Genomic DNA, 24721 nt, shown 5'->3' on the forward strand with positions numbered 1-24721 from the left:
CAGATAATAAAATTTAAAGTACTTTGAATGCTCAGTTTTAGCTCCTAAAACTTCACTCCCTTCTACTCTGCAATTCCTACATGACAATTGGCCTGGAAGAATAAAGCTGCTTCAACTCTCATGCTATCTTTCTGATTTGAAACAAACACCCCAAATTCTGCCTCTGAATTTTCTGCAGCAATTTCCACTTTTGCTGCTTGTTTTACTAACTCAAAAATGCTACTGCACATACATCCTCAGCTATTTCTTTCCCTAAGAGCCTGTTAACCCATAGAGACAGTAATGATGAGAGATGGGAGGGTTCAATATACTGTCTCAAAAGCTGTCTGTCACCAAGTACCACACCAAGCAAGAGCACTAGATGGGGTTGCTGACCAAAAAAGTAGGTGCAAGAAAAAATTCTACCTACTGTTAGCTATCATATGAAGAAGTGTAGAAAGCAGAATACTCAAATCTATTTATCTTTAAAAAGATTGTAGATCATTATTTTGGGGCTGCAAAGAGAATATGAAGAGATACATTTAATGGCCTACTTACTGCTACCTTTAAATAAACTTTTTTTTGGAAGAACTGGCTACTTGAGTCCCTTAAGACCAAGGGAGATTAATTAAATGGTCAGTAGCAAAAGCTAATGGGAACACTAAGAAAGCACTGAGACCAGCTACAGCTCACATAATTTATAAACATTTGACAGCTAATAGCTTCATTTTTTTGTATTATGTAGATTTCAAGACATTTTCCTCTTAGCCATTGAAAAAAAAATACAGGGACAAATCACTGGCCTTCTAGAGGATACTCTTTTCTGAAAGCTTAATAGTGTATTTTTCTTTCCTCTTGGTTACTGTTACCTACCCTCCTTCTCCTTAATGTTTCAAAGATAACCAACAGCAGGCCTATTACTTGTTAACTGGTTCTCAAACAGTCTGCGCTGGCTGGCCATGTCAACCCCTACTGGCTTCACTGGTCTTTTCAAACGAGCTGTGTCAGACAGACCACACGGTAAGTGTTGTAATACTCAGATTTCCAGTTATTCCCCTACCCGATTTCTCTCAGTCACTTAAAAGCAGGATCTCATTTACTTCTTTTCAACTTTCTGATAATCACACCTTTATACTTACTCCTTTATTTACTTACTCAGAGACAAGGAGATTTTCCTTTTCATTTTTTAACTGACATAACTCTGTCAGTTTGGCAGGAGGTGGAGTGGGTGGGATTAGAATATACTGGTATGGATGCACACACCTATCCATCCCTCAAAACAATCATCAGTATCAAGGGCTCTTTTCTTAAGCTCATACTAACAGGTCTCTGTCACAGTGAACTTTGTTACTCTGCCCTGCTTGTACCAAAATAGTACAAGCTAATTCAAATTTATGTATTAAACTGAGCATGCTACTCACTGGAAGCACTAACACACAATAAGAGTGAAGGCCTACACATTTATCAAGTTACGTGGCAAATCTGGGAACAGCTGATAATACCCAAACTTACGCTGAGATTTCAGATCAAGCTAGCAGAAATCAAAATGAGCATGTCAAATAACAATGAGAGAACCAAGCACCAGCCACAAAATAAAAGAAAGTTACACTAAGGCAACATAAGTGGCTTCCAAGATTATTTAAATTCCACAGAATCTAAACTCCTCTTGCCAGGTACACAATATCTGGTCCAAAGACTCACTGCTGCTGAGATCTGTCATCCCCTTCCACTCATGCAAAAACCCACCCTTCAGGGCCGAGGTGGCTTCCCAAGTGGCTCATTAACAGGGAGAATTTGCTCAGGATTTTGAGAACCATCAGAATCAAATGTGGAGCACAGACCAGCAGCACCACTGTACTGCTTCACAGAAGAAGAGACCACTTCTAGGAGCATGGTGGCTCACCATAAAGCAGCTTTGCTTTGAAATTAAACAAGACTGAATCCAGAATTCAGCACCTGTTGTGAACAGACGTCCTGGCAAGATTTTCTTGTAAACAGCTAGCGCAGTAAGAAGGGAATCCCAGATGACTGTTCTGCCCCTTTTCATACTGCAAAGACACAATTAAAAGGGAACAAAGGGGTATACAAACATTTACCGGATTTTAGAAAAATATTTACAATGGTTGTGCTATGAAATAATCAAGCCAGAGAAGGATATTTATCCTAGAAATAACTAAGATGAAAAAGTGATAACAATAAGAAAGAAAAAAAAAAACAAACACCCAAAACAAACCTAAACCATTCAACATCCATTAAGGTAAAATACAGTAAATAAATTCAGCCAATTGGTTATTTCCATACGAGTGGATTTCTTTAAATAGTAATGAAATCATTGCTAAAAAATCCATTGTTATTAAAATAAAAAAGTTGTCTCAGCCTACCAAAATTAGATTTGTAAGTTGCCGGTCATTCCCGTAATTAAATCTGTGTCACAAATTTGCAAGAAAAATGGACACTATGACTAATGCATTTACTTGCTGCACTAGTGCTGTCAGGCTGTGTAAATCATTATGCCTGCTAAAGCAGAGTAGATAAGAATTCCATACATTTTCATTATCCAGCTACGCCTTGCATACATGTGACAGGCTAACGTACATATTCCATGCTAGCTTTAGCTTTCATTTGGAATACAATGTAAATAAAAACACTAGCCTTGATTTGATTAGCCAAGTGGCTGCTCCAAAAATTAACTGAGTTCTGAACAATATGAATGAGCTCTGCCCCCTTCAAAAGACAGATAAACCAACAAACCCATACATACTTAATTTGGACAAAGGAGACTGATGAAGTGGTGGGCACCTGGAATAGGCTCCTTCCTTCAGACTGACTTATGTAGCCTAGACACATGCCTTCTTTCATCCCATAGGTTCCAACAGAGGAAGCAAAGCTAATCAAAGACAGAATCTGAAGAAGTCTCAACCAACACTTTCATTTTTTGGCTGTCCCTTGCTCTGTTTTCTCAGGAGTGCCATCGTCACAGCAGCAGAACCCTCTGAATCCTTACTTTTCCCCATGATTTCCTGCCACCTCAGACCTTCAGATCTTGGTTACAGTTCTTTGTTTAAGGTGAAGCTGACGGCTGTTCCTTTCACACTTACTGTTCATAACCCCAAGGCACCAAAGAATCAGACAAAATTGACTCACATCACAAGCTGCGTACTCTCATGGGTTTCTGCTTGAGACAGTGGGCTTGGAAAGGAGATTAATGAGAGGTGGGAAGAGATTAGACAAGACTGTTCCTAGTCTAGCAGTGCACAGTATTTTGTGAGGACAACCTCTTCTACACTTCTGACTCTCCTTCTTTCAAGTACATGGTATTATACTGTCACTGCGAATTGAGTTTAGCTCTCAACTGAGCACAGTCTGTTTCAGTGCAAGAGCAGCCTCAATGACAGGCTATGCCTTGCTGAACTTAAAAGTCAAGGACGCTGAGCCACCCAGGCAAACACCATGGAACAGCCATCAGCACAGCATGTTTTGCAGTATCCTGCCTATTGCTCTGTGCTTTGGACTTTAACAACCACTACCTTCCTGTTGCAGCAAAACTTTTCGAAGTAGAACAGAAATGCTTAGGAAGCAACAGTAATGCATACAATGTTAAGAATCTCAGCAGACCCATACTTAACATCCCAGACAATTTCTTTAGCCATTAGGTGCAAAAGTACTCTCTCCTACAAGTGGAAGCAACTACTTCAGTGCTTTGTATCCCAGCAGATCTTAGCACGCATTTGCATGCTTTACGTTAGCAACCCTGCTGATAACCAACTACCCCATATTAGTAAAACGCTATCAGATTTTTATTAACACCTCATTAAAAGGAAAAACTGAAATAATTTATTACGTTCTACAATTATTGTAAACCAAACTGTTTAAACGAGGGGAGGAGATAATGACATTAACTACCCAACTCAAAGAGATCCTCTGTGGTATGATTCTAAATATTCTCTTGGCTGAAATTTATGTAAATTGAATTCATCTATCGTTAGTTATTACTAATCTAGCTACATAAAAACACTTTTCTGTAACAATTAGTTCTGTAAAACACTGCATTTTAATTAGACCTGGGATATTATTAAACTAAGTGTAAATATATATAGTATCTTTCCATACATTGTTTTGCCTGTGTATTTATAGGAATATGGGCTTTGGTAGAGTTTAAAAAATAATTACTTTGCAGTTGGTTGGTAATTTTTGTAAATCTCCTTACCAGAAAACACCTCCAAAGGCTTCATCTAAGTGTATTTCTGCTCATCAAGACATATTTGGCATTTCTACGTTTTGCATACCACAGTGTTCCGTTTCACCTGAGTAACCTCATCTCAGTATCATTCTAACATTATGCTAAGTCTTTTCCCACAAACATTTTGTTCCACAGTTACTTAACTTCTCAAGGACCATTTCCTAGTCTTACAAAAAAAAAAAAAAGATTTTAAAAAAAGAGATTTAAAAGCATAGCACATCTTTCAGCCCCTTCAAATCAGCTTGCTTCACAGTATCATATGCAGGCACTGGCCCACAGGGCATAGTCTGAGAACAGACAACAACATACTGTCCTCCTGGCTTTGTCAGGGCTACATTAACAGCCCATGTGCTACACATTTTAAGACAGGGAACATAAGAAAACTGCAGCCCTGCCAGTGGTCAGATCCTTTCACATTATTTCCAGGACATGTACACGGTTATGGTCACAAAGATATAGTTATATACCTAAGCCTATCCACAGACAGCACATCATCAGACACTAATAAGAAAAATGCAAATGAGATTTAGAATCATCATGAATTAAAGATACAGGAAATAGGATCTCCACCTACAGCCAAGTCTGTAAGTTGGGCACCAATATAAACACAGATTTCCAAAACCACCACCAGGACCTTCCATTATCTTCTCAGAAAAAGGCCAATTATTTTCATGTTTTACAGAACAGTTTTGATTTCAAACAAGTATGTGTGCGTGTATATAATTACTACTTCGCTAGTTGTTCATGGAAAACTTGCAAGTAAGTGACCACATGCTAGTGACATTCAGAAGCCACTCCATAAAGGCCACATAGACCTACCTACAGCACTGGCTACTTACTGCAGTCCCTGCCCCGTTATCACCCCATTGCATTTTCAGTCATAAGGTTCATCCTATCAACTTCATAACTGGAAATGTTTGTAAGAGCAAGGCTTTCAGTAAATGTATTTGTGATTTATTTTCTGTCATACATACATATTCCCTACAAAATCATGATTTCAAACCAGGATACCACAACAAGCATCTCATTGTGTGCATGTATTTGTGAATTCATAATGGCCACTTTCTTTATAATTTTGTTTTTCAAAACAAATCAATTATTAGAAAAGAAATCAGCTGGTACTTTGGTTTGGTTCTAGCTGATCTGCAATATTTTTAGAAGTCTTTCCTAAGAATTTTTTAACAAGAATATTTACTGCAATGCTGCTCCAAGATTAAAAAAAAAAAAAAAAAAAAAGTGAAGTGAATAAAAAAAGTTAAATGAGGTAATTATATGTACATTGAACTTTCCAGGGATCAGTTCATGGAACTAAGATCAAAACCAAAAGTGGGAGTATTACATGAACACACAAACTAGCTCAGCTTCTTTAACCGAGATTTCTTCAAAGAGCTACAAACACGTTCTAGAAATTGAAATATGTTTATGGTGCCTTACTAGGAGCCAGCATTGTCAAAAGATATTCTCCTAATGACAGCTGAACTGAGGCCTTTGGGTATTCAAGGAAACCTCCTGAACAGAAAGCCAGGGAAAGCAGAGAAACCGGAGCTCATGCCAAGCAACAAGAGAAAATGCCACACACACACAGACTTAACAGTTGCTCTAACACTGGGATTCCACAGTTTGTGGCAGAAAGCACCTTCTTCCCGTTGGAAAAGGAGAGGATAGATGACTGAAAGGAAAAAGTATTTTGGGAACTGATATTTTAAAAATGTGAAGTCATCTATACCCAAAAAACTTATATCCACCCTCCTAACTTTAAGCTAAACCCTCAAAAGTAGCAGCAGAATGCATAACTCCAAAATGCCACACAATTTTCTCCTGGCAGTACAGCTTTACATACTTAAAACTCCCAAACTCTAACTATTCATAAAACAAACATGCATCAAGTTACTTATTTTGCACTTGCAGTTTTGATTTTAATTTTCTAATCTGAATTTGTCATTCATTCATTTTATACAACATAGTCCTCCTTCTGGGGACACAGGATTGGAATCACGAGTGAATACTTCTAAACAACTACAAATTTTAGTAAAAACCAACAAATGAAATTATTAGCTGCCTAAATAAATAAAACAGTCGCAGTATCTTGCCTACACATAAAATAATTTGTATTTAATATTCATTAATGTCTCTCTAAACAACATATCAATAAAAGAAATCTAATCTTCCTTTCTTCATAAATATATTTAGTGATTTTTATAGTGTCCTTTCTGAATCTTTGGATACCATCAGGCCCACAAATACTGTTTTTGCTTTTTACAGAAATGGTTATATTTCCAGCTGGATTGATTGTTTTCCCATATCTAGCTATTTTAGTGTGCTCCTCAGAGACAGAGTGGCTTCACTGACAGCAAAATATGCTAAACAAATGACAAGTCACTGAGTAAATTAGCATCTACTCTCTGATCAGCTGGGTCATGTTTTCTTTTCAAAATCCATGGCCTCTTGATAGAAAATAATGAGTATTTGATGGGCCTTATTAGAAAAATCAATATATTGATGCCCATGTCTGAAACATCTGCATAATAATAGCTTCTGTTAACCCATTAAGGAGAAAATTAAGATGTGTTTACACATTATTAATTTACCACGAGCAGAAACAATTTACTCACTACTTTTCTCAAGAGTTTAACAAAAAGAAATTGTAGTAGCTGCATTTAACGGCACGGTGACACAAACTGAAAGATGATTCAAATTCTTGCCGGCTATATGGCATAATTCCACCAACACTAATGTGAACAATACAAACACACCAATGACACTATTAAAATAAAAGCACTTGCTATTAATAATGCATTACTTACCAAAAAACTTCCAAAAGCAGAATTAAATATAGCAGCTGCCTGAAGAGAGAAAAAGATAAATATCACCAATGGTAAAACAGCTATAGTACAAGAATAAAATGTTATTCCCCCACCCAACAAGCTATTCGATTCTCCAAATACACACATACACAGAGACATTAGGCAGTTGGCCACTGCTTAAAAAATTGCCAGTGGCCTGTAACTTATGAAGACTGATAGGTTCTAGTTTATGCATTTATAAGTAATGTGCTGAAATGGACAAAAGCAGGAGAAGAAAATCCTTGCCAGTTGACCTAAGAGGTATATCCACAAGAACTAAGAATATTACACAGAAGCTTCATCTCACTGCTTTTGCCCTGATTTGCCAGAAACATTTTTACATATTGACACCTATTAATTGAAATAAATATAATCTGACTTAAGTAAAACACTGCATTTTCATAGACTTAATTTTTAATGGAATATTAATCAGGCAGGCAAACTTAGTTGTTCATCATAATAAAGTATTGACAAATTCGTAAGTTTCTGTAGTTTGACCAACAAATTTAAAATAGGAAAAAAAAACCAAAAAAACCAAAACCACACAACCACCCCACACTTCTGAGGGCAGTGTCTAATCATCACTTTTTACTCCACACTCATTTAAAATAAGAAAATAAACAAGTCTGATAATGACTTTAGACATCTTTGTGCTTACCTAAATATCCAGGAAATACAAGGTAGCAGTATTATTTCTTAATATTAACTCATTAAATTCCAAGAAATTAAAACTTGAGTCTTGAATAGCTTTCCCCAATTACCAAGAAAGAACGGAAACTCTTGTATAGTAGCCAGTCTGATGATGAAAAGCCACACAGCAAAGGTAAGAGGAAAGGGAGAAGGGAAATCTACCATCTACATGAAAATTTAGAGCACAGTCAAATTAATCACTCTGGACACTTCCAGCTAAAGATTAATAACAAGTGGATGCTAGCGAGTTTAGTAAGTTTGAATAAAGTCCAAAATCAGGGTAGGAGCTGTAGCTGAACCTGCCTTCTGCTCCATAAGAGGATGCAATGAAAATGAATGGGTAATGAGATCCTTGGCTCTAGAGAGCTTAGCTTTCTTATTCAAGTTCATAATTAATTCAAAGCTTTGATAATTTCATTAGATTCCTCCTCTGCTAGCCCTATCAATAAAAGATGGCACTGGACTGCAGCTCCTCAGTGGCCCAAATACAAAAACAAATGCGGACTGGGAAACCTTTGCTGACTTGCTTACTAACAGGGACAATGGCATATGGCACTCCATGTTGCGGAGGGAGCATCTGAATAGATACAGCTAAATAAAACATTATAGTTGACAGTTGTAAACTACAGTAACATATTTTAACACCTCTTCCTCATCAGCATTCCTTTTTTGAACATAAAAAGAGGCACAAGTCCAAACAGTTCCTCTTGCCAGAGATCACAGCTGAAAGCAAGAGTGAGTACTACTTAAAATAATTTTTCAACAAGTGTGAATTAAATCAGGATTTTCTACCGTGCAGCTGATACTTCCATGTGGCCAGAGAGCACCAGATTACACCCATGCACACAAACCTACTGCAAAGGATCAGTTTCAATACAGATCACCTTGCAGGTATTTTTTGTTCATATATCCCTCTTCAAGTTCCTGTCACGATTATATTAAAAAACCCACCAGGTTTATCAAGTCTCTTTGGTATTTGTTGGACACATGCCACTCTTACACAGACTGATTGTATTTGACCTCTTCAAACCGGAAAAGATGCAGAAAGGTCCCTTTTATTACATCTGCCTCTGAATCCATGAAGGAGGATCTAGATTTCCATTTTTAAGCACACTTAAAGATCTCTTCCTTGCAAAACAGTCTTTGCTATATAAATCAGTGTAAATCAACTGTTAAGATCTGAAAGACAGAAGCATCTGGGCTTCACTTCCACACCAGAAGGCTGGGAGGAAGCTTGATGGTCCCCTCCTCCCAATGCAAATTGTGTGTGCAGAGCGACAGCTACATTTCTGTCTGCCACAAAGAACTGTGTCGCTCACCCTCTTCAGGAAAGCTGGTGGAGCCAACGTAAAATGGATAGAGAGCATAAGTAGTAGCCCTTCGCTTTCTAACATGCTAAACTTACCTCCCTGTCTCAAAAATATCCAGTCCTACCAGAAGCTGGATTCAGGCCAGGCTCTGCTTGCACTGCAGGTGAGCCTGCCAGACCACAGCCACTGATGCAAGAGAAATAACTTTAGTGCTAGACAGCTCTCAGCCATTCTCCTGGTCACCTCAACGATGCACAAAAAACAAAGCAGTAGCTCAAAGGAGTAGCTGGCAAGAACCGGTACACTTAGTATGACACCATGCATCTAGTTTTAGCCACATGAGCAGCTACCAATTCTGATTTGAGGATCATCTACAGACACAAGAATGTATTTTTTACTTAAAATACACTGCAATTCCACTTCCAGGAGAAATTCTGTACCTGGAAAGGTGTTAAGGAGAGACGCTAGATAGCTCTGTGGTGGCAATACTGGATGGTGATGTTTTGGCTATCAACAAACTTTCTTCTTTCCCAATCCAGCTGGAAGATTTCCGATTTGTTTGTTTTGGGGGTTTGTTTGTTCCGGGTTGTTTGGGTTTTTTTAATATTCTCAAGCACATAACAGGTACTAAGACAACAGTCTTAGACAATTTTTATGCTTCAGGTATTCAGCCAGTCATGTGCAAAAATCATAATTCACAACTAGTCCAGGGGTACAGTAGTTTGCAATTTTTAATTCCCTTTCTCCAAAGTGTCAGAAATTGTCCATAGCAGATGATTAAGCACACATTAGAGGCAAAAGAGGAAAAAGAAGGGAAAATAAAACAAAAAGCGAAAACCGCAAGTTAAGGTATAATCATTCAGATTATTTGCCTCACTGAGGGAGGACTTACACATGTCAATTAGTCTATTTGCAGTTTTCATTATAAAAATTTCTCCTGCAGAATAAATTCAGAAGAAATTTTTCTCATACCCACAAACCTGGGGCTTGTATTTGCAATTCTGGTTCAGCTTAAACAAACTGGTAGTGAACTGAGTTGCTCCAATTCGTAATTAAACATACCTAGTAGCACGACCCTGTAGAATTTAAACACTTTGTGCTTCCAACTCCCTTCTATCAAGAGAGATAATATTGCCTACATACCTCACAGGGCATTGTCAAAATTAATTCATTGCTTAAAAAGCACTCTGAGATCCTTAGAGGGATGATACAAATAAACATTAGTGCTGACACATGATACAGCTAGGCTCTTCGTTTTCTATTTGAAACATTTATTAGTCACTATTATTGTCTAACTTTTTTTTAGTGTTTGCTCCTTTTGTGCTTCAACAGATATCAGACTATATGCAGTCAGCTTAAATGAAACAATAAAACATGAAAACATTTAGATGTCCTTATAATACTCCAAGTTCAGATTCGCATGTGTTTGCAAACCGTTCATTGCACTTACCGTTAATACGAGGGGAGAGTTCACTATAAAATCAATGGCAAGATCCTTTCAAAAGGTAAATGCATAGCCATGTCTTGAAATGCAAGGTCAGACCACATTCAAAAGCAGCAGCAGTAAGAACCAGACCAATCATTCAAGTTTACATCAACTCAGAGACATGACTGAAAGTCACTATCGGTACTCTTAACAGGGCTAGTACAGGAGAGCATGTACATCTCCAGTTTAAAACAGTACACACTAGCTCCACTAAACACCAAATCTGCTTGATGTTAAGCAGGTACAATTTCAGTCAACTCTGTATGGCACTGGACTTGAGGGAACTCTCTCGCTGGTCGGCATTTCCAGGGAGGATCTGCTGGCCTGGAGCACTTTCAAGGGAGCAGTAACTCAGTCCACCTCTGAAGGAAACCCATCTGGCAGTACACTGGGCAGAAGCCTTCCTCTTCCCATACCTCAAACCTAGTGCAAAGCTTCAGCCCTTCATCTCTCACCTTATCTGGAACACATGTACAGAAAACACTGCTACAATTTCTAACAGTGACGGCAACAAAAACCAAGACGGATCCCATTGTAACAAAGGCTAGTAAAAGAAGAAAAAGGCAAAGCCACAACCAAGGGGCTGAGCACTTCCCCACGGGTGGGTACCCAACTGCAGCAGCAAGTACACAGAGCATTCCAGTCCGTGTACCTGAGCAACAAATCGAACAAGCGTGCTAAGGTTTTGATAGCAGTAAACACAGAATAAATTCTGAACTCTATTCCACTTCCTTGTATTTTGGTATCAAACTAAACTACCTTGGAATTTATTAGACTAGATAACTTTTGATAGTAATGTAGCAAGACCACATTAAAGAAGAGGAAAAGATACACTGGCAACATTTGGAACACCTGGGTCAAAACCCAACATTCTATCATTATCGGCAGTATTTGAATGAAACTGTTGTGCACAACTCAACTGGAACTACAATTTCTTTTACTGCAGAGTCACAGGGAAACAACGGTGCCTTATAGCTTTGTATGTGGATCACGTAAAAAAGTAAAAGGCTTTTTCACCAATATGTATGTATCTTTTTAACACTAAAACATTTGATTATTGAGTGTCATTTGGCAGCCTTTAGGAAAGTAACCTTCCTAACTGTACTTAACCCGATGCTTACCCAGAGGCACCCTATAGCTGAGAGAGCATATGCTATGCGCACTAGGACCCCGCCTGGCCCCAAGTTGTCCCTGCTCTGCGGGAAGGACATTCCAGGGCCAAGGCCACAGATGCAGCGTAATGAAACTAAATCACCTTAAAATGTCTCAGAAGGAAGTGGCCTGGGTGTCATACAAAGCTGCTCCAAGTATGTCCACAATTACCTGCAGTTAAAACCTCATCATCTTCAGATGTGCACTAGTGGGGGATATACAGCTCGAGCACCAGGCATAAGATTAAATATCCTATTTAACACACATGGCATAATGAAGAAGAGAGAAAACCCCAGAACAGTAGAAAGGAACTGGAGAAAGACAATGACTCTAGCAGGATTATGCAGTAGAGGCACAGAACACAATGTAGTACTGTAAGATTTTACATTGTCCATATTATTAATGCAAAATTGATAGACCTGTGTCTCCTATTTGACAGGAAGAAGAAAAAAAAAATTTAAAAAAATGGAAGAAAGTGATGGAAATGGTTTGACCCAAGACGGCAGAAAAGGAAATTTTATCTCGCCAAAGAGATCAGTGTAGTTCAAGAAGGTGGAGGAAGATGGTAGGACGTCAGAAGTAGCTTGAATGCACTGGCAGAGTCCCTTTAAACTCCTTCAATCTTCTATTTAAAAATAAAATCTCATGTGAGTGTTACCACAGCTCATGTCTTAACTGCTGTTTCCATTAATAAGATGTTACAGCTCTGTAGAAAGCTATTTGCTACAGCACTGTTACTGCAAACAGAATATAAATATACCTAATAAGGTTTAATCTGTGTTGCTGTTCATAACTATTCATATCTGAGTTCAGACGGGAAAAATATATATATTCAAGTTCCTGGTTTTGAGCACTAAATTGAATCAGGTGTCCTCTTCTCTTAAGAAAATTAAGTTGCTTTTGTGCAAGAGTGTTTTAATGAGAACAGAGCCTGCCGACATTGATAAATGGGAATGACACCAGAGAGAGCATGTAAGCAGGACAATATGTGCATGTTACAGTCTTACAGGCTATTTTTCACTGACTATCCTGAATGACTTCGCTGTTTCTTAAGGGGCCTATTAATCTCAAATTTAGTTATTACACAACGTTTATTTGAACATACATTCTGTGGATGATGACAGTTAATAAAGGAAATCTTTTACAAGCTGTATTTTTACATATTGTTCCAACTGCAGCTCCTAGTCAATCTACTGTATTGATGAAATAACCTAGTTATGATGCAGCTTTAAAAAAGGCACATATATTCAGATTCTTTTCTAAGCATATGGGGACTCTTAAATAACTGTTAAAATGCATATAAAAATCCTGCTACAGCATGGCAAAATAAAAGAGGTAGTGTTAACTGCTCAACAAAGTCTCTAGCTGCACAGTTGCCCCCTCAAAGGCAACGCACATGCCTTTTTAACACTACAGCATCATCTTTAAGAAACAAACAGGGTCTAGACTTGACTCTTGGAGATGTATAAACACTCCATATTGAATTCAGCAGAAGCAGTAGTATGCATCTTACACATTAATTTGGCCCCACGTATTGTATACATGATAGGCCACCTCAACAGTGTTATTTCATTAAAAAAAAAAAAAAACAAAACCAAAACCACAAACACAAACACACACATCCCCCCCCCCCCCCCCCCCCCAAAAAAAAAACCCACACAAAACCAGACTTTGGCAACAACTACATTTTGAGTCCAAAGAAATCTTAATAAAAATCTGAACTCTTATTCAAGAAGTCTTTTAAAAAAAGACACCAATCTCCAATTTTTTAGTGGAGTGGAACTGTACACATAACCTTATCTTCTTAGAAAAACAAAACCAAAATCACCCAAAACCCCATACCACACACAAAAAAACCTGTATGCCTGCAAACCAAGGAAACGCCAGAACACAACAGGAAAACCCACCAAGATACGGTGGGGATTATGTTTTTTACCCACGGCCACATTCCCTGTGGTCCAACACAATTTGTTGACTGTGCAAAAGATATGGCCTAATCCGCAACCTGCCTCTAGAGCTGTGCTGAAAATACGAAAACATTTCTTTATTTCAACCATGTTCAATAACCATCAGTTTTATGGAAATAATGCTGAAAAGGCACCAGAAAATGAAAACAGAATAACTAATGTGCTTTTTGTTCACATTTCAGTGGGGGAATGTCATCCAGAGAATGATCTCCTCTAAAATACCTCATTGAGCCATGGATTCAAAGCTGCATACACTCCAGATTTGTTCCGGGCTGGCAGAGGTTGCCATCACCCGAGTACAAGTTTGTGCTGCCTCAGTCAGGCTCAGCGTTCTGCCACAAGCAGAGCACAGAAACAAGCTGGGGGCTCTGCTGGCAGAGAGTTATTACCTCCTACCTCTTACTAGCCAAGTTCCTTCTGTTGAAAATGACTCTTTCACTCCCACATTTTTGCAGTTTCTCATAACCATCACCGCCTGTTGGTAATAATATTTATAAATAAAAAAACATCAATCAAGAGGATGTCAAAAGGCAGGCTTTTTAGACACTTTAGTGTATGTGGTGCTCTCCATTGAAGGATTTCTGTTTGACCAATAGTTTCAGCAATACTGAAACAGGGAAAGAAAACTATCCTGCTTCCTTTCACCAGAAACAGTAACTTCTCTACTGTGACAGGCATGACTTAAGGCAGTTCTGGAGCGTCAGCACTGTATTTCTCATTCAGGGGCCGTAGATGAAGACATCAAAATATATACATCAAAGGCTTTTTTTCCAGAGAGTAAAACCAGAACATAAACATTTGTTAACAATGCAAATAGTGAAGGTTAAGCATTCAGACCTCAAAAACGTTTATGTGTCGGTCTGCAAATTTCCACTGATACTAAGATGTAACAGGAAGTTATATAAGTAACAGGAAATGCATGTTGAGCAGTGGTTGGAAAGCAGCACTGCCCTGCGTGGCTGGATCTTTTTACTTGAGATTACTTGTATAACTGAGCAGAATGAAAACAAAAACCTTTGTCATCAGTATCAGAAAGATCACAGGAAGGAAGCCAGGAGGGAAGAAACTCTTTCAGGAGCTGGAATGTCCATCGCCACACTGAAAGAACCAAGACTTGGTCTCTTCAGGTACAGAAGAGATTAGATACCTTATGAGACACAGCACACAGTATCTGACTAGCCCAGGCTATCAGCTGTACAGTAGTCACTTTGTTCGTAGTTTTTTTGCTTTATCATAAATGCCACAGATCCACCCATACCCTTTTCTTCCTTCTAACAACCATGGTCTGTTTCCTTTTGACAACGAGAAGGGCTGTCAGCAGAGATAGCCACCAGTAATCTCACCTCATCCTTGTGCAAGACAATCCTTGACCAGCTATGCCCCAAGCCCTGAAGCTATAACTTAATCTTCCTGTCCTCCCATCAGCTGCAGCACAAAACACAAAAATCATGCACCAAAGACACAGGGCCTTCTAAGTGTCAGTTCCTACGTCATGCACCCCAATGGGCAGTAACCTGAACATCCACAGTGGAATTCTGAATACCAACATGAATAAACAGAGGCAGTTTCTAATTTTCTCTCCTCTACTTTACTGTAAATGCAAATATTAAGATTACTGGCCAGTGCCAGTGTAAACATTCAAGTAAGCAGTGATTTAAAGCTGACAGACTCGTAGGAACACATGCTTTCTCATACTGAGTACACATGTGCATAACTATGCGCAGACTCCGTGCTCTAGCACCTGACCCACTCCTCCACAAACTCCATAATATGGCTCTGCCATGCCGGAAAGCTCTGGATTCCCAGGAAGGCATACAGCCAAACTTTTTGTATGTATTTTTCCCCAAATGGAAATCCCATTTCCATAGTTCTCCTAATCATGGGGAAACAAGGTAACTTCCCCCTTCTACCTAAGTACTGTAAAGTAGAAGCCTTAGCAGCTGTACATTTGACCTGTGAAACAGACCATGCTACACAATTAGAGAGCAAAAAGGAGAGAAACTGAGTCACTGACACTTTGGTATGAAAACTATCCACAAACCTTATGCACATTGTGCATTTGTTAGTAACTCAAGGCTTATTACCTTAGCAATGAAGCCGCTAGCTCTCCCACCAGAACAAACGGAATGCTGAACAATGATTTAATAAAGGAGGCTCAGCTGAACAGCGGTATACAAGTAACTCTGCCAACTTGATCCTCTCTTATGGTCAAGCACTTCATAACTGTAAGTGACTTTCTCTCTTAAAAAAAAATATTACTGTAGAAGGTATCCTCAAAAGGATACAGAGCAATAACAACCACCCAAACATACTTTTATTTAAGTTCACATTTTCTAAGATCTTAAGCTGTGATAAAAACACTTAAAGGTCTTGTCCCCTGATTCTCCTGGAGACACATCATCCATAACATGATTAGAGGTCTAGTTAAACAATGCATCCTACAACTCCAAAGAGTATTACTTCCCTGCTGAAGTGAAATGAAAGCACAAGGCCACTTTTTAAAAGGTGCCCTTTGCATCAACTGTAAGGCTGTGCCTGCACCAGTATTTTTCTATAAATATCCCGCTGTCATATTGCTTTCTGGGCAGTTAGTAGCAGAACCAGACATTTTAACTGCTGTGCCATCCAAACCAGCTCAGAATGGCATTGTTATTCAAGTCCCTGTCACTACTACCACCGGGAACAGCTTCACTGTAAGTTGTGCAATGCCAGGCGATGGGAAATAAAACACTAGCAGCAAGGAAGGCCACAGCATGAGGAGGCTGGCTGAAGTACCAGCTTTATAAAATAAAAAGTAGTGTGGCCCACTGCACAGATCCATGAAGCCCAATCTCTGGAGCTCATGTCAGACTGTGTCACAGGTTGCCGTTAAAAGATAAGGAGTTTTTCATCTCATCAACAAATGTCTGTCCATATCTCAAAGAAGGTACAATTACTAGGTGTGGGTTTTTGTTTGTTTGTTTTAATGAAGCCTGAAGGTTAGGCTTTACTGTAAGCCAGTATTGTATGGTACTAGAAATTCCCTTTTTATGAGCCCAGCCAAAGCTTTGTACCCTGCAATACTGTGGCAGAGGTAGAAAAGGAAGGGAAAGAAAAGCTGCATACTGTAAGGAGAACAGCGCTATAGCCACTGCCTGAAGGTAAAAAAGGAACAGTCTTGATGCATACAGCTGCATTCTTTTAAATGCTGCTTAGATACTCGTCATCTAAATTAGCAATTCATATACTAAAAGTTACACATACACAGAGTGAGAAGGTGCATAAATGTGCATCTTTACATATTACGTATCCCCAAAATTTGTCCAAGGAGTTAAGTAGTGGATCAGTAACAACTGAAGCTCCAAGCTTTTTTTTCCTCTGAAAACAAATTTTGAAGCATGCCCAAAGTTCTAACCAGTTAGTTGCCCCATTTTCCTCGAAGGCTGCTACACCTTCTAATCCAAAGGGGGTGGGGTAGGGAGGCTTATCTTCGTTAAAGTCCAAGGATTAATACTCAAATGCTGATAAGTCTAGGTCAGGGACTTGCTTTCACAACTACCTGGCTATCAGCAGGAGTACACCATGATCCACAGAAATGCTGAAACTGATCTTTGGAATTTTGATTTTTTTAATATATATATATATATATATAAACATATACATATATTACATAAATGTATACATAAAATACATAGCAACTCAACTAAGTTAAAGGTATTTTTATTACATCCTTGAAGTAATTTACTTTATCCTCTAACGGAATAGAACACTATATAACCACTACTTCTCTGAAGAAAAAGTGAGAAAAAAAATGTTAAAACCTATGAGTTTCATGTACAGAACTCTACTCACTTTCTGTGGAGAGCAGAGGCTCACCAAGAGCTGTGCTGGGTGCGAGCCTAAGAAACGCACAAGCTTGTTTTACTGCAAAAGGTCACAAACTTGCCGTCTGCATCGAACATGCTCTTTCTGGCAGCATTCACTGAGCTTCCACAGTTTCCATTTGCATCCAGAGTTGGCTGAAAACTGGAATAGCCAGCATAAGGGATATTCCGGTATTTAAACATCTGCTTTAAACCTAAGCTCCCCTCCACCTCTAGAATCGACACTTCTCAGACAGTGATTGAAATTTTCTTTTCTAACCATTTCATTTTGGTATTTTGCTGCTTTCAGCTGAATTGCTCTCATGCCTAGTAGAAGATGACCTCTGCCTGGTTTGTCGCTGCACAAGCTTTTCAGCTGGTCCACAGTGCAGCACTGTTATTAAATTCTTATGATGCACAGAGAAGACACAGCCAGGAAGATCAGCTTATCAAGAGAAATGAAAGCACGGAGCACCTAAGTTACACTGAAGAACACGGACAAAGTCAAAATTAGTTGTTTGCAAAACTGACCCAGGTTAACCTGACCTGAAACAAAATATTTACATACAGATTTCCCCGAAAGTGTAAACATTTCTACAAAGTCTAAATTGCATACACAGTGCAAGACAAAAAGAATGGAAATGTTCCCTAATCAGCATGGTTTATAGCCCGACTTCCCTATTTCTAAAGCAGTTAAAGAACTAGGTGCATACATAATATGAAAGAAAAACGCAATTATCAGAAAAAACTCCTTCAACTGGAAAACACCCCTTTTATAACAATTAGTCTGTTTCTAGCTTTAACCATTTTGTGGTTAAAGATATCTTCTCATCTTACTAATAAACTCTAGAGACAGGGCCAATGCATTCTGATTTGCCCACAGAGAACTCCAAGGAGAACTCTATAAAGAAGTTGGTAATTCTGTGTGAAGTACAAAGGCCCCAGCAGAACACAGACACCACTACTACCTATTCTGCAATGATTATTCATCATGGGCACCCAATGAGGCAAGAGGTGTGGAAGCAAAATTGTACTACCACGCCATTTAAGCCTAGAACATCCTGTATCTACGCCGTCAGACCAAACTAAGTTTGCAGAAGCAACCTAGATCCAGAATTCTTTTCCACCTTAAAGTGCTTCGGTAACATAAGATGCCCTATAATACATTAAGTGGACAAAACTGCTTAAGAAGTCCATTCACAACTGCCAGGTCAAAAGCACGAGAGCTGCCAGCTTTCCTGCGCAGCAGGAGGTCCTGATGCCAAGACAGATGCACCTTCTTAACAGCAAAACAGAGTAGCAATACACATAACTAAGGAACAGAACTGGGATATGTAAGCAAATGGGTGAAGAGTAGAAAGCACACTACAAGCGATCAGAAATCACATCTTACAACAAACACCAAGTATCAGCTAAACCTACAAGAAAAGCACCTCACCTATCAAACAACTTTGCATCTGACACACTAGCTGCATTCCACAAAAACAGCTCTCACTTTAGAAGTGTAATTTAGGTTAACAGCTACTTCTCAGAGTAGTCTGTGATCAGTGCTTTGGGGGTAAAATAGAAAAATAAGGTTGCTAGAAATCACATCTGGCTATATTCCAAGTCAAGTTTTGCCACTGATAGAAGCTTGATAAAAAGTGGAGAAAGACTTTGCATACCAGGTCATATCACTGTCATCATCATGAAAATAAATAAAAAAATAGTATTAAAGATACCTGTTTAGAGAACAGATTTTCATTTCTCACATACATTCATTCTAACACCAAGATGCTGTTTAGTCAATCCTATAGCAGGAAAGGCCTCAGAAAAACATCACAACATAGTCACCATCTCGTTGAATCAAAGTTCAATTTGCTCTAACACCGTAACAAATACATTTCTGTAATCTGTATCTATCTCCTACTCTTGTGGAAGTATCAACAAAATTCAGAGTGATATACTTATCTACAATATATAAAAGAATCATATCACTTCTGTAAGCTGTAGTGCAGCAATATAGTGGCAGAGCATGAAACAGTAATCAAAGTCCTGAAAAATACACCATTGTCAGCATTGTACACTGGTACCAGTGTATTATAGCACCTCGGTTTAAAATAAATCAACCTAAGTGCCTGCTTTGGTAAGCACTTCGAATTCACTGTACATCAGCATTAGGGGGGGTAATGCACAAAGAAACAAATCAGAAAATGGGACTTGTAAATAACAATTCAATTAGCAGATTTATATTACTCATTTCCTAATAAACTTTCTATCCGCACCTAGGCACAAACCCTCCCCTGCAGCCTTCCCCCCTTCATTTACATATCTGTGCAGGCCTGCTCTTTTTTCTTGCGAGCCCCTTTGCCCTTTCAATCATGAAGTATATTACTCCACTGTCAGAGCAAAGCAGTTCCTAACAACGGGGAGCCCAGCTGGGATAGGAAGAGGGCAGCAGGCTCAGGCATTAACATAATAATCCAACTGTGTTCCCCCAGGCCCTTAGGGCAGACAGCATATTAGGCAGGCCTCCTGCGCCGCCCAGGTGGAAGCCGCCGGATCACCTGCCCATCAACCTGTAGCAGTCGCCCCCGCCTCGGCCCACGGCTCCTGCCAAGCCCGGGTGCCCAATTACCTTCCCACAGAAGACACGCTTCCCTTCTTCCACGCCTGCTTAACCTACCTGCTGCACGTCCTTATTTACCATCTGAATGTGCCTTGCCTCGCCATTTCCAGCCGACTCCTTGCCTTTCAACTTCTGGGAAGTCTAGGGTTTTTAACGGGACCTACTGCTGCTGCCAGCAGGAACCAGACTTTGAAACAAAATATCAAATACAAAGCACTGCTCTCCAGATGCAACTTCCAGCTCTACCTGCCTTCCGGATTTTTCCCCCTGAGAGAAAGAGCGTGAAAAAACAAAAAGGCAAACATACATGCCCTTGCTATTTCTGTGCCATGCCATCCAAGGCAACCAGTTCAGGGCTGGCTTGCTTGTTCTTCCTGGGCTTGGCAAAGCTGGAGGATTTTCAGCTGCAAAGCGATTTCACAGCCTTTGGTACATGGCCTGCCACCGCGCAGTACACAGCTACTGATTAAGGAACAGAGCCCCTGACAAGGATTCAGCTGTACAAACACACAGACAAGAAACTTCCAAGAATTGCCATGCAACGCTGATTTCGGATGCAAGACTCGTGAAGCCTTCCAATTTAAAGAAAGCTTACAATTGTACTACTCTTCCCAACCTATATTTAATATCTAAGAAATATGCCCGGATTTCAAATGCTTTGGGTAGCAAGCAAACTGCAACTCAGAATACTAATTTGCACATCCCCTCTATTGAGCCCTTGAAATAAATTAAAAAAAAATAATAATGGTCACATTTATTACGCAGTGTATTTCAATGTGGTTCTCTTACAAACCTTTTCATTTACAGTATATATGCTGCTTGTACAGAGTACAAGCTCAGGTACTTAACCAAAAAGAATAAACACACTTGCCAGTAAAAGATACTATTTTCTTCACCTTATACAAGGCAACCTCAAAGGCTACTAGGAATAAAGCCTTTGGTTCTAACAGAACTTTTAATTTAATTAAAAAATACATATTCTCTAATTTCCCTTAACAATGGAAGGCACAACAGAAATGCAATACAGTCTTATTAAAATAATGTTTTGCAGACTGTGCAAATCCAAATTTACTTTATCACTTGTGAAGCAAAATTTCCCTAACCTCATTAATTTTCATTTATCGAGCCCTCTCAAAGAAGGAAAAATTCAGAAGCAATTTCACATTTTATTTTAAATGCTTGGTTGTTATATTATCAGTATAAAGAAGTGCAATGCACAGTAATCCATGTCACAATAGTCTGCCTGAGGAAGAACACTTAAAATAATGCTAGCTATGTAATTTAAATATTTTAGAAAGCAACTGGTAAGGAAGTTCTACATAATGGTAACAAAAACTACATATCATGAAAATCATGACACATTTTTTTAAAAACTATGTTTACAAGCAATTAATTTTCACAGCATAGACATTCTGCCACCCTAGTTGTAATAACTTGTTAGCAGCACGCCCCTCTGAACTGGGAAGAGGGGTACAGTTAAAATAGCCCCTTGCACTAAATTCATTCTAGGTCACAGGAAAAAACACTAGAATAACCTACAGGTTTACAAAACATTTTAATATAGCAGTCTTCTCACACAGCCATAAGCTCATGTATCTACTATGACCTGATCTAGACTTCTAGAATCTGCAATTTAGGTAAGAGCTTTGTCAACTATCTCATGATCCTCCCACCCATCTCCTTTGCCCCCCAAACCAGTTACCTTCCCATTAGTGATGTAAAAATTGAACAGCACTTGGAACATTAACTACAGCTTTTCTCCTTCAACACCTCTAAATATAAATTACTTTGGTTATCCATAAACCAGGAAAAGGAGTAACATTTTTGATTACAAGAGATTAGAAGAAAAAACCTTTGAACACTTGTAGTTTTCTAGAGGTTTGTTCTAATTAATTTCCTTCCTTCTCCAAACTCAAGGTCAAAAACTCCACAAACTAAAGTAACAGCAAGCTGTACCAGACACGCTTGGAAGACTACAAGATCAACAGCAAGAATTCTCTACCAAGAAATCAAGTATAATCAAGTCATCAAGTAGCTTTTGCTGTTAGGGGTGAATGCTTTGCGCTTACAGACACATTGCCAGCAGTGGCAGATGACAGCAGAAAGCTGCAATGTTAGTTACATCCATCACTTTTCTTACGAATTCAAATGTTGTGAATGGAACACGTGAACAGAAATAAACTTGTGAACGGAAATACAGATTTCTTTATTTCATGGCATGATCTTTAGATCAGATCCATGTCCCAATTAAGTCAATAGGAAATTTATAAATTTGATTTTAAACAGCCCAAGGTCAGAACATTGCAACAGCTAAGTAAAAGGGAAGCTGTAGCTTAAGCTTCTGACACAGAATATGCTCAAGTTGTGATGGGCTGTTTAAAACAGTGAATAGCCCCTGAAATTACTAAACATAAAAGTTGCCGTATGGAGGAAAATATATACATGTTGTTTAAAATGTATTTCATATGACAACATCACTATAAAAAAAAATTTCCTTGAAGTAATGAACAGTTAGGTCCATGCTGATGATGTAATTTCCTTCACAATTTCTCCTTCAATTCAACTGCAATTTTCTTTTCTTTTGCAAGACTCACTCTTCCTGACTACCTATACAGCCCTTGCTCTTTGATAGCACCATTCCTATGATTTTATTCTTAAACACCAGAGAAGAGTACATTAGTGCAACAGACAACGGTCATCTTCCATACATAGCTGTGCCAGCAGAACAAATATGAGCCTGTAATCCCCAGGTGCCTATCAGCCTTGGCTAGAAGGCTGCTCCCACATGCATAGGGAACAGTCTCTTTAGTTCCTATGTCTTTTCCTTTACAAAAGTTATTTCAAATTCATAAAGACTCTCTTGTAATGGAAGTAACCCAGAACGAAGCTGTAATCATTAATATGTAATATTAACACCTTAATGTACTCAAATTTATTCAGCATGTTGTGGTGGGTTGACCTTGGCTGGATGCCAGGGTCCCACCAAAGCCACTCTATCATTCCCCTTCCTTAGCTGGCCAGGGGACAGAAAAACCTAACAAGAAGCTCACGGGCCAAGGTAAGGACAGGGAGAGATCATTCACCAGTTATTATCACAGACAAAACAGACTCAACTTAGGGAATTAATTTATTACCAATCAAATAAGTGTAGGATAATGAGAAATAAAACCAAATCTTAAAAACACCTTCTCCCCACATCTCCCTTTTTTCTGGGCTTAACTTCCTTCCTGATTTTCTCTCCCTCCTCCACCCCAGCAGCGCAGGGGAACAGGGTTACGGTCAGTCCATCCCATGCTGTCTCTGCCACTGCTTCCCCCTCGGGGCGGGGGTTCTTGCACTCTGCCCTGCCCCAGCCTGGGGTCCCTCCTACAGCAGGGAGCCCTCCACAAACTTCTCCAACACTAGCCCTTCCTGCATGCTAAAGTTCTCAAACGCTCCAGCATGGGTCCCTCACACAAGGTGCCATCCTTCAGGTACAGACTGCTCCAGTGTTTCACCAGCCCTGGCAGCAACTCTGCTCCAGCCTGGGCTCCTCTCTCCAGGTCCTGCCAGGAGCTGCTCCAGCATCAGCTCCCCATGGGGTCACAGCCTCCTTTAGGCATCCATCTGCTCTAGTGCAGGGTGCTCCATGGGCTGCCGGGGGGGGGGGGGGGAGGAAATCTGCCCCCCACGGGCACAGCCTGCCCCGCCAGGGGCTGCACCGGGGACTGCCAGGGGGGGATCTGCTCCAGGCCTGGAGCCCCCCTGGCCTCCTCCTGCCCCGGCCTGGGGGCTGCAGTTGCTGCTCTCACAGAGTCTCACTACTCTTTCTGACTGCAGTCACTCAAGGTTTTTTTCCCCTATTCTTAAATACGTTATCCCAGGGGCACTACCACTGCCACTCATGGGCTCAGCCTTGGCCAGTTTCCATGGGGAAAGCTTCCAGCAGCTTCTCACAGAAGCCAGCCCTGTAGCCCGCCTCCCCCTCCCCCCACAAAAGCCTTGCCATGCAAACCCAATACACCTGGATAGCATATTTACACCTACTCCCAAGTCTACTCAATTGCTCTAAAGCCTGTTTTTCCTTAAGTCCAAATAAGGAATCATTTTATAGGTCCCCAAGACATTTTGTGGTACAGAAAAGAAATGTGCTACATGAACAAGAAACTGGGGGACAATCTAACTGCAGAAATCAGTAATTTTGCCAGTTCCAAACTTTAATTACTGGTTTAATAACCACTAGTGTCTCATAACTTCATCCCTCAGCATAAAAAGTAGCTGGCATCAGCCAGGGAGAAGTAGGTCTGCAGTGCTTTTCTCTGCTCCTGCACTGCATTTGAATCTCCCACATTCAGATCCAGTCACTTTTTTTTTTTTTACTTAAACTGGAGAGGTGGTACTAGTGATCAAAATTTATATGTATGTTTTACCAGCCTGTAAACAAAAAGAGGGATGGGAGTGCTTCTACTAATATACACTAATGTAATATTTGCAGACAACGTCATGTCCTCGCTTGTCGACAGTAGCTGTGGCTTCTTAGTTTCCAAGAGCTTTAGGCAGATAACAAAAGAGAATAAAATGAAAAGCATTTCTGTCTCAGGTATGTTGCAAATCCACCCTGGTAG

The 24721-nt window shown here is 39.6% G+C and overlaps 1 protein-coding gene across 12 annotated transcripts in view; it reads right to left on the reverse strand.

The window, feature by feature from the left end:
- The window catches only part of SLC10A7 (solute carrier family 10 member 7), a 154931-nt gene that overhangs the window by 94732 nt on the left and 35478 nt on the right, over positions 1–24721 (reverse strand). For 9 of the 12 annotated variants that reach the window (XR_008730799.1, XR_008730802.1, XM_055701439.1 and 6 more), the window contains one exon: positions 7024–7062. The exons of 2 other annotated variants lie outside the window; for them this stretch is intronic. Coding sequence is in view for 5 of the 10 variants with exons in the window: in XM_055701439.1 (XP_055557414.1) it covers positions 7024–7062 (39 nt within the window). In the remaining 5 variants the exon portion in view is untranslated. Of the gene's footprint in view, positions 1–1954; positions 2028–7023; positions 7063–24721 lie in introns of those variants that run through there. One more of the 12 variants, XM_055701466.1, reaches the window with a different exon arrangement.

This window comes from Falco cherrug, chromosome 1 (assembly GCF_023634085.1).
Source record: "Falco cherrug isolate bFalChe1 chromosome 1, bFalChe1.pri, whole genome shotgun sequence".
Lineage (NCBI taxonomy): Eukaryota > Metazoa > Chordata > Aves > Falconiformes > Falconidae > Falco > Falco cherrug.